Raw genomic sequence first — 10,635 nt, 5'->3', positions numbered from 1 at the left:
GGGCTAAGCTTTCTCAGTGGAAAACAACCACCTCGGCAGGTTTCCTAAAAGTTAAACATGATGATTTTAGAGGAAAACAACATTTATTGTGTGAAAGATTTATATTTAATCAAAGGCATAAACCAAAACTAAGATTATTATAGTTGACCATAATATTGACAATTAAGTCACAACAACCTGATAAAGAAATAGCAGCTAAAGCAAATGAAGATGAATTGCTTTCAATTCCTAAGGCAAATACAGTAATTCCAACACCATTAAGTAATAATTAGAACCTTTCAAATATGAATTTGAGAGCAAAACAGCGACTCATGAAAATATTTTAACTTGATGCAAATTATACAATAATCTTAACTCGTCTGGGAAGTGGCCAGTTCGGAAGGGTCAATGTTCTATCACACTACATCAATCAGCAAATTCAGAGGGGTCACTTGTTATACATAACTAATGAATCGTTGAATACCACATCAAAAACTAAGGATGTATTATACAGTACTATACAGCGGCTAACTGAACATAAGAAAAACACAGGAGATTCACAATGCGATTTTGAAAAATAAAAGTCAAGAGGAACACGGTATTGCAAGATTTACAATTTACTAGCTCTTCCAGTGTTTCACAGTGATACAGGGGTTTCAAGGATCTAACATCAATGGGACAAAAGGTGGACTTAAACTGAACACGTCTTGATTGAATCAGACTATTGATGTAAGTTTTCGGTCTATCGTAAGCAGTAGTAGGTACTTCCATCCAGGCAATTTCATAGCTCACAGGGGGGAATGTAAATGTCCTAAAAGTAAAGGAAAAAAAGTTAATCGACTTGTAACCCAAATTTCAATATCTGTATGCGCTCACACACGTGAGCATCTATTCTGCTAATGAAGACCTTCGTGTGTTCCCCGTCGGCGGCTCAATTAAAATGTGAAGGGCCTAGGGGATTCATTCAGCCAGCAACGGTTCTCATGCTTTGCCATTCAAATACTGACGTTACTGAAACACGTTTTCCCCAAATCTGGTTCCAGGTTGGGCTAGATGTGTTTATCACTCTACGAAGAGCTCACCAGAGGAGTGTGGTAAATGAAGAATATTGGGAGCAGAGTGTACTTGCTGGGGAACCTCACTAGCAAGGCCACTGTTAGGATTCTCCTTTCCTCTTCAGTCTACGTCCAAATCTATTAGAAAGGGGACCACTCAGGATCTTTAGATGGACATGCAGGTAAACCCCCAAAGTCTCTTCTGCCCTTTGTGGCCATGCCTTGCCTTGAGAGACCTGACCTAACTACGCACGGCTAACACAGTACCAACCAGATCCGAACACACCACTCGACAAGACCTCGGCAAACTCAGTCCATCCATCACATGCACAGGCTGAAGTAAACACCAACAGAGAGCTGAGGACTAAGATGAAGGAACATACCTTAAGGTTCAAGAGGAATAGGCCCGTGGTTTGCTGTTTACACTATCTCATACTGGTTATTTGTTATGGCGCGAGAGAGGCAGTAGGCTAGAAAGATTCCAATCAGCTAGAAATAAAATACGAACAAAAATTAAACACGCACACACACACACACACAAAAGAGCCTACAGACCTAAGGATACAGGTTTATTTTCCTTTCACTTCGAATTCACTAATAATTTCCTTCCGTAAGTTTCTCTCGGCAGTTCTGCTTGATACTCTGCAGCTCCTGGATCACATTCAAAGAATATAAGGGAAGTTTTACTACTACTATGACCTGGAGTTTCACAACAGTCACTGACAAAAATCATTCCAGAAAAATTCTGAATGTCGTAAGTTTTGGGGAAACTTATCAGATAAGACAGCTGTCAGCTATCAGAACAAAAAGGACATGGCTCAGACTATGATCTCATCACGTAAAATCTCCATTTACAAAGGCAGAGATTTTCTTGGAAGCTCTCGCGCAGTGCTGCAGTGATGGATTTGTTCTGCAGTACTTGGGCTGTCCAGTAAGCTAGCCACTGGCCACATGTGGCTTTCGAGCACTTCAAATGGGGCTCGAGCAACTGAGGAACTGAATTTTTCATTTTATTTAATAATTAGAACCTTTCGAGGGTGCCAGTGGCTACTTTATTAGACGGTGCAGATTCAGACATAGCTATGCCTGCTGCTTGAGAGATATATTAAGATTAGATTTCCAAAACCAATTACACAGGTCAAAATGCAGTATTATTCTTTCTTTTAGTTTTAGCTCCATGATGTTTAATATAGGACAAAGCCCTGACCTCTAAAAAAATGGCTTAGAGCCACAATACAAACTTTTCATGCTACAGTGAGAAGTAGCACAACTCAGGAAATAGAATTTGACCCACAACGTAGCACGTACCCAACAGGACAGGTACATATTGAATGGGTGGGTCGTATGATCTAAGTTTTTGCAGGTCAGAACTTATATGGAACTCACCAGGCAGCTGTAGCCCGGGAAAGAAAAAATCCAAACAACGTTTTAGAATCTTGACTGCACAGCAAAACAAGGTTCCCATCTATCTCATGTTTGAATTAATGAATTAGGGTGCTGGAGAGCCCGCCATACCCGAGGGCACCAGGTATGTACTACTAGGAGTTAATTCTAAGCTTTGCTTTTTGTAGTTTCAAGGCGTGACAGGCCATGGTAAAAAAGAGCAGGTAAACAGGGAATAAACATCTGGAGAAGTCTAACTGTGAAAATAGTGTGGGAAAACAGAAGATCCCAGACATCAAAAAACTGGAATGAAAATAGCAAAAGCCCCCACCCAAATAAAACAAAGCTAAATAGACCTTAACACAAATGACTGACTACATGTTTTGTTAAAAGCAGCCGGGAGTTTGTGAAAACGTGACTTCTCTGGAAATGCCCTGAAGCCTTCAGAGTTGAAATCTTCTATCTTACTCTGAACAAGAGTGAGGAGACATTCCTAACAACAAGGACTTACCTGGAAGCAAGCAACTCCAAAAGAAATTCCGGCAACTACTCCCATTTCCGACTCTATAATGGTCATCACCTTTATAAAACAACCCTAATGGGAGAGGGAAAAAATATTAAGTACAGCATGAGGAATACTGAACACTTGGCTCGTCCATCTCCACCAAAAGACGAGCTTTAGCTAACTCAGCCTTTGCTCAGCATTGTACTGAAATTCACTCCTTCATAAAATAAATCCTACCTCCTTTCAAGCACAATGCTCTCGACAGGAGTCTGAAGAACAGAAGTTCTACCTGTTGGATTATGCATTTAAAAGTGCTCTTTGTTAGTTCTGTGAACTCAAGTCACAAATTGTCTGAGCTTCAGTTTCCTCATTTAGTCAATGAGAATAATACCTGCCCCGCCTATTTCGGATTGCATCTATTGTGAGGAAAAATTAAAAACTGAGTCAACTCTGTATTCAGTTAATATTTTCAAGTAAAAAAAATTTTAAAGGCTCCTTACTTCATTGTTTACTTTATCTGCATCTCTCTGTGGAGAACAATTGTCAAGTTTGCAGCAACTCTTGGGAAATCCTTTTTCTGAGTAATAATTAGTATCCTTCCAATCTCTATAGTCGGTGACACCACAACAATGCAACTGAAAAAAATCCAACAAAACCATTTATAGTTCACTTCACAGCTTTGTAGTCAAACACTTACCCTATTATCTTAGATTGCAATTTGTGTTCAAAACAACATTATACTCAATGATCTCTATCCTAACATTTTAATGCGGCTGTTCTCAATTGGCATTATAATTCAAGAGATAAGCACTTTTTTCTAAATACCAAGTGTAACCCTTTTGGACTGGCCTTGTTCTCCTGCCACAGCTGGTACTAACAGTACTTGGTCCGCGGTGTGAGGAGTGAAGAGGTGTACATGGGAGGAGAATGATCAGGAGAAAAGGGAGATATGTCACTTAGTATCATCCCACACTTCTTTTCCAGGGACATATCTTTCCAGGGACATATTTTCTCCTGATCTAAGATTGTAACGGTCACACAAGGGGACAGGGGCCTATCCTTTTCTCTAAAGGGATAAGGATGTGCTCCCCTCTTGAGAAGCCACCACCTAAAACCACTTACCTTATTTTGAATCTTGTCTACTGCATCGCTTCTATAATCTCCCGCAGAGTTATACTGCTTTAAAATTTTCTCATAATTATTCTTAAAACTGTTTTTAATCTACAGTAAAGAAACACGCCAGTAAATAAACATTCTAGAAAGTTCCAAATAAAAAATCCCCCACATCTGACCAACGGTCATATCTTTGACAGCAGCAACATGTCTGGTAATTAACTTCTACGGTCCAATCCTGTCTTCTATGAGCTATAGTCTAGCTGAGGGGATTACTAAGCAAAACATTACAATAAAAGATGATAACTGTTCAAGTTCAAAGTGCTATGGGAGATTTTATTCAATTTTCCTCTATTTTAAATAAAATACAAACTTGATGCCTACAGGATTTTTAAGTTACAAAACCTTACTTTGGGAGACTGCACTACCACTTTGTGAAACACTCATTGAGGAGCCTTCACTACGCACTGAATGATTTCTCAACCCCAGTTTTAACAGTGGAACCCTGATTTTCACTTCAATATTAAAGTTTTGATGATCTGCATTAAGTATATCCAATTTTTTTTAAATGCGTGGCATAAGGGAGAACACAGTGGAAAACTGTGTTATCAGTTTTGTGCTTTAAATATTTTCCTATCAGTAAGGTTATAAATTGTACTATCTCCACTTTAATAGGTACTTGTACATAGAAAAAGAACTGGAAATACATGTAATTATGGGTACCTGTAATTTTCCTCTGGTAACTGTCAGTCTACAATTTTCTAAATTTTTTTATATTAAAAGTGGGCTAGAATTTTTACAAGAAAGCCATCACTGTCAGCTGCCATTTGAAAAGTAAGCTTTAAAAGTGATTTCTGAATGATTAACTGTTTTTATCTCTGGGAGGATCAATTTTAACATATTAAGGTTCCCAAATTCAGGCTTACCTCATGTCTGAAAACAAATCCTACGATGGCAGCGACCAGTTCAACCAAAAAAATGAGAGTCAGAAACATAGCATACTGTGGGATAAAAAGAAAGTCCAAGTCAGAATAAATAAGATACATCACAGCTGCAAGGGGAGTCAACGAAAAAAAAATAGTCTGCTCAATCAGTTGAGCATGTTTTTATTAAAAAGGACAAGGAAAACACAACAGAAGTGGGAACTGACAGCAGAAATGTTACTTGCGAAGAAAGAGGAGAAATCATAAAGGGCCATGGCCAGTTTCAAGAAACAAAGCCAACAACATGTAAGACTTTTCTAAAATCAAGAATCAATTCTAAGGAAAATAAGGACTCACCAGTTTTAGCATCCATGCAGAAGCTCGGCAGGTAGCAAAACAGCCAAAGGTGCCCAAGAGAATAATGACAGTACCAGTACCAATGAGCACGAAGGGTACATTGGTGGCCTTCTCATTCAAAAGGGAAAAATAATTCTCCAGGCTCACCTTGCCCCAAATACCAACGGCAAGAAGGATAACACCAGTGATCTATGTGGGAAATCAGAGAACAGAAAGTTATACACTGTATACCGCAACACCTTCAAACCACAAACCACCAGGTATTTAAGAAACAACAGGTGTAGTGACTTAGCAGTCTGTGGCCACAGAGCTGTGGCTGGGTTATGGGAGACAGGGAGTAGGAAGGAGATCTGCACGTAAGGACACGCCTTGATAAATCCACGCTGGATCACTAGGTAGCCCAGGCAGCCAGGGCAAAACCAGGGGGCAGCTAGAGAAGACATCTTAACAAAACTCTTAAACTTCATCTGTTTCTTTTTGTTGGGTTTTTCAGGTTTGGTTTTGTTTTGTTTTGTTTTTGGTATAAGCCGAAGTCCATGGCATATCTGTCCTAGGGACAACAACTTATTTAACTGCTTTACTCCCGCCATAGGAAGAAAACCTTCCTGGAGGAGGGAAAAAAGTGTCTCTATGAGTTCCAGAAACTTCCCCCTTCTCCCCACCCCAGTTCAGAGATGAGCAAAGCGTACAAAGGGACAGTACACCAAAGCAAGCCCGGGGATAGGTTGGCGGGAGCGCAGTCATTACCATGCTTACCTGCGAAATACTCCCCTCTTTATGAAGCAGTGAAAAGAAAGAGACTATTATGCGGGTGAACCCTCAGAGGGGCGGGGCAAGCCTCGCCTCTCTCAACGGTCCGGGGACACCCTCTGCAAGCTCTGCCTTCCTCGTCCCCCGCATCGAATTCGAACCCTAAGCACATCTGTGTCCCGGCACAGCCTATTGGCGGCCATCCTCCGGGACCCTGACCCCGGCGCAAGAGGCCGGAGCTCGAGCCCCAGCAACCTCATGCCCGCGTCGGGGTCCCAGCAGCTACCGCCTCCCAAACCGCACCCGCGCCTCCCTCCCCACCCCGGCCTCCCTCCTCGCCCCCGACATGAGCGCCCTCTGCTCAGGGTCACACCCCCCAACCAAGCCCAGGATCCCCTCCCGTCCCCGGGCTCCTCCAGCTCTCACCCAGAAGATGAAAGTGTAGATCAAGAGGACGCTCTTGAAACAAGTAATGACTGGTTTGGTCTGTAGTCTCCGAGACGGGGACGCCATGACTAGCCCAAGACCCTGCCCCGCCGCACCGGGCACTCGGAGCGGAGCGAGAGAGACGCAGCGTCCCCGAGTCTCCCCGGAAACTGCCGGAAACTCACGAGCGTCTACAACTGAGAAAAGCCGGAAACACTGTACAATTTTCTAGAGGGTAAAGTCTTGGGAGGCTCGCCGGAAAGTGACGACAATTTCCGAGCGCCCCCTGCTGCAAGTTACCGAAAACTGTATGCAAAGGTTCTAGTGCCGGAAATTCCTTAGATCTTCAAGCGGAGCTTTCTTCATTTTCTCTCTGAATCTTTCCCGCCCCCCGCCTCCCCCCTCCGCCCTTATAACTTGATCATATTGTTCTATCACGAGTAGCGCCAGCAGCGCTTTGAGATTCGGCCTCGCGGGCCCCTGGTGCCCTAGAGGGAAAGAAAGGAATGAAAAGAGGTTAAAAGTGACCGAAGAAAATTTTATTACACGGCTAAATACCCCCAAGAAGCATATTTCCAAAGAGAAACAAAGCAGATTGCAAAGCGACACGTACAGTCATCGGTTTTTAGACAAAAACTGAGGAAAAGTGAAATCTACCCGAGTGGGGGAATTAGGCTGATTTCTTTTTCTAGGAGGCTGAAGTCTAAAGTTACACAGCTAAGAGCAAAGCCAAAACTAGAGATCACTGTGCTTTTCAATCCCCTCCCCTGTTAAACACAAGCTACATCTGGTATTGGGTTGTGGAGTGTCTGTCCATTCCCCTAAAATTCTCCCAATTGCTTAGATCTTCCTAGAACTTAAGACGTGTTCCTAAGGAGTTAAACTGCTTATGGAATGGGAATGAATCACCAAAAAGTTTTCTGTCCCACATGTCCAGAGGCAGCCCTGAGTCAATCTTAGGGGTAAAGTGGGATTAAAAAACAGCCCTTTTCACGGTCTCCTAAACACTGGTGATAAAAGCTGAGGCATTTTTTTGTTTGGGGCTTAACTTTAGGAATGGTTACATGTAAAGACAAGTCTCTGGATAGTTGAAAGGCCTAGAAAATTTGGATTATGCAAATCAGCAGAGCCTTAAAGGGTGTTTAAAGTTCTTTGATACATCTGTGAAATGGGATGTCTCTATTTCATAAAGGATGCATGTGCATGCGCTTTGCTCAGCACACAAGAATAAGTGCAGATATTTGAGCTATAGATATAAAAACGGGTTAATTCTATGCCTATAGTTACAGAGGAGAAAAGAAATGAGCCTAGACATTATAGATACTCACTGTTTTCTGCTTTCTGGCACCTTTTTGGCTTCAAGAGTGACCAAATGAGCCATTCAATTTGCCCTCAATTTAAATAGGTCATTTACTTTTTATAGGAACCTCGGAATAGGGAGGTCTTTTTTATCTAGTCAGGTTCAAAACACATTTACAAAATAAATTAAATACAAATGAATTAATGAAGTGCTATAGGCATCTTGGTCTCTCATTTTACTCAGGGACATTAGTTCGATCCCTAGCATTCATCTTTCTAGAAATTCAGGACAGGTGTAATCAAGGAGAAAAGATCACTATTGGGTGTCAAGACTCAATTTTCTGTTTAATGTAAAATATGCACTTTGTGAAACTTTCTCTGGACCTTCTTGGTCTCTCCATGAAAATATACCCTTATGAGAAAAAATAGTTACTTTGAGGAAATCTGAGTTAATACCTAACACCAACAATACTATAGAGCTGTATGCTTTATCCATGTGGTGAGACACAGAGCATTGAAATGTCAACCAAAAACAAGTTCATTCCTAAGAAAAGTTTGTCATTGGACATTCCTAGTGAATTATGGATGGCATTTGAATTATGGAAGTGTATTTTTTTCCTATTAAATCATATGTGTATGTAGCTGCACGTTTCCATGTTATGTATCATGAACAGGTTGGTCATTATTACAGCACAGAGTATGTATTAAGGTCTGATTTCTCAACTAAAGTGTAAGCTCTTCGAGGGCAGAGTGTCCAGTGGGTGTGTGCTGTTTCTTGAAGAATGGGAGTAGGAGACAGTATCTGTTCCCTAGGCAATCCACTACATCACCATTGACACAAGCTCGACATCACAGTGGGCATTTCCCGCATAGCTACTGTATTGTATAGTGAAAGGAGAGGTGATGCCCAAACTTTGTTTGCTTGAAACCTTGCTTTAAGCATATACCACAGAACCAGAAAACAAGAATGTTCCATTGACTTGGTCACACAGAGCTTCCCTGTACCTCGAATATTGACCTGGGACCAGCTCCTCTAACATCATGCCAGATGTCTGAGGTCCAAGAGAGCAACTACTGGAGAATGAATATTGCACCAACAGTCTTTATACTAAAATTTTATCCTAAAACTTTAAACACATATAAACACATGGAGAGAATGGGTAAATGATACAACTATACACCCATAAACACTGAAGGAAGGTTACCAGGAAATACAGCAGATGTCAAGTTTGAAAGTAACACACAGGCCACAATTACAGGAAATGAGGTTGAGGGAGGCTCTAAGTAAATGCAAAGCTTTCTCCCTAGGCTAAATAACACTATCTGAGGGGTTCTCTTATTAAAATAAGTATCAAGGGAAATCTTGCTAACTCCTTGTCATCTTAAATGGAAGCTTCCTCTGAAGCTTAGGTTTATACCATGTTCTGGAAGGGATTTTCGTTGTGATCCGGAGCGCGAAGAAATATTTTTGTAGCTGAAGAGAAAACAAAACAGCCAAAGCAAAAGCCACATCTTATTTCCAAGAATGTGTTGATTTTCCGCCTCTCCCTTCCTCTGCCACTACAACGCTGCTTTGTTCAAGTAACAGTCAGTGCCAAATTAAACCAAAGGCTGACATGGAATTTAATATTCCTATGGCCACAACACCTTGCACCACCACCTCCCACCCTGCCATGCCACTAAACCCAGAAGTTCAGTTTACTTCAAATTTAGGCCTGGGTCTGGGCCCAAACCCAGACCAAAGGGGCATCTACTTCTATCTAAGGCAACATAAATAGTAATTCTCTAGGTCCTAAAATACATTTATTCTGTAAAGTATTAATATTGTAATACTTAATTGTATTATTGATATTACATTCTATTATATATATTGCGACTGTAATATTGAGCATTGACTGTGTACCAACCACCGTTGCTAAGCGCTTGACAGGTGTTACCTCATGCATACATCACAAAAGCCCTCATTGTGAGGTCAAGACTGCTACTGCCCTCCTGTTACAGATGAGGAAACAGGTTCAAAGAGGCTAACTTGCCTAGGATGAAGCTTTGCCAACTTCTGTTTCTCTCACCAGAAACAGGGCCCACTCTGTGATGAGACATGGCTGCCATTGTATAAACAGCTGTCTTGGCTGGGAATAACCCAAGCAAAGACTGCTGTATTCAGACATTTAGCCACAAATAAGGGCTTTTAAAAGCCCCCAAAGCACAAGAACTTCGATGATTTCCCCAATTCTGCCTTGTGCTTGGGGCTTTTGTTGAGTTTTACTTTTGCCTTCGTTCCTGTAGCCCAATCGCCTAGGAAGTAACCCTGCCCATCCCAGAGTGGCAAGGCAGAGAGTTCAATACCTTTTTTGGTTCAATCTATTTTCCTCCCTCTTTCTGACCACAAAAACACATGTTTGATGCTGAAAATATAGGAAAAAGGAAAATATTTTCCTTAAGTATTGTTGCTGTTTGTTTTACATTCAATATTTAGTAGGGATTTGTGTCCCTTCCCTATTAATTTCCTGTAACCTTCAAGATTAAGTTTACGTTATGTTCTTTGGCATTTAAACTATGCCTCCCCCAGCAAATATGATATCATCTTATTTCCTACTGCTTTTCCAACGTGAATTTTCTGTTCCACAATAAACCAGTAAGTATGATTATCTCCCGATAAATAAGGTCTGTCCCCTGCTCCCTTCCCAGTCTCCAACCTCACTCAGAATTCCTACTCCTTGCTTAAAGCACATCCCAACCCCAACTCAATGAGAGCATTCCTCTGCCCCCTTTATCCATACCCTCTACCCCCGCCCACACACAGTATCAGACTTCATAGACTGACCACTCACACTAACTCAGACCC

The 10,635-nt window shown here is 41.5% G+C and overlaps 1 protein-coding gene across 1 annotated transcript; it reads right to left on the bottom strand.

Moving 5' to 3' along the window:
* Positions 1-580: 580 nt before the first annotated feature.
* On the bottom strand, positions 581-6,716 carry TSPAN6 (tetraspanin 6). The gene is made up of 8 exons (XM_045805138.2): positions 6,492-6,716; positions 5,316-5,504; positions 4,962-5,036; positions 4,045-4,143; positions 3,423-3,557; positions 2,929-3,012; positions 1,418-1,523; positions 581-790 (listed from the first exon to the last, which is right to left on the bottom strand). The coding sequence occupies exons 1-7, from the start codon at positions 6,576-6,578 to the stop codon at positions 1,455-1,457; spliced, it is 738 nt and encodes a 245-aa protein (XP_045661094.1). The 5' UTR covers positions 6,579-6,716; the 3' UTR covers positions 581-790; positions 1,418-1,454.
* Between the last annotated feature and the right edge of the window lie 3,919 nt (positions 6,717-10,635).

Source organism: Ursus americanus, chromosome X (assembly GCF_024610735.1).
Source record: "Ursus americanus isolate L20-20 chromosome X, mUrsAme1.1.p, whole genome shotgun sequence".
Classification (NCBI taxonomy): Eukaryota; Metazoa; Chordata; class Mammalia; order Carnivora; family Ursidae; genus Ursus; species Ursus americanus.
Note: the sequence above shows the minus strand (reverse complement) of the source record. Positions and strands in the feature narration are given on the sequence as shown.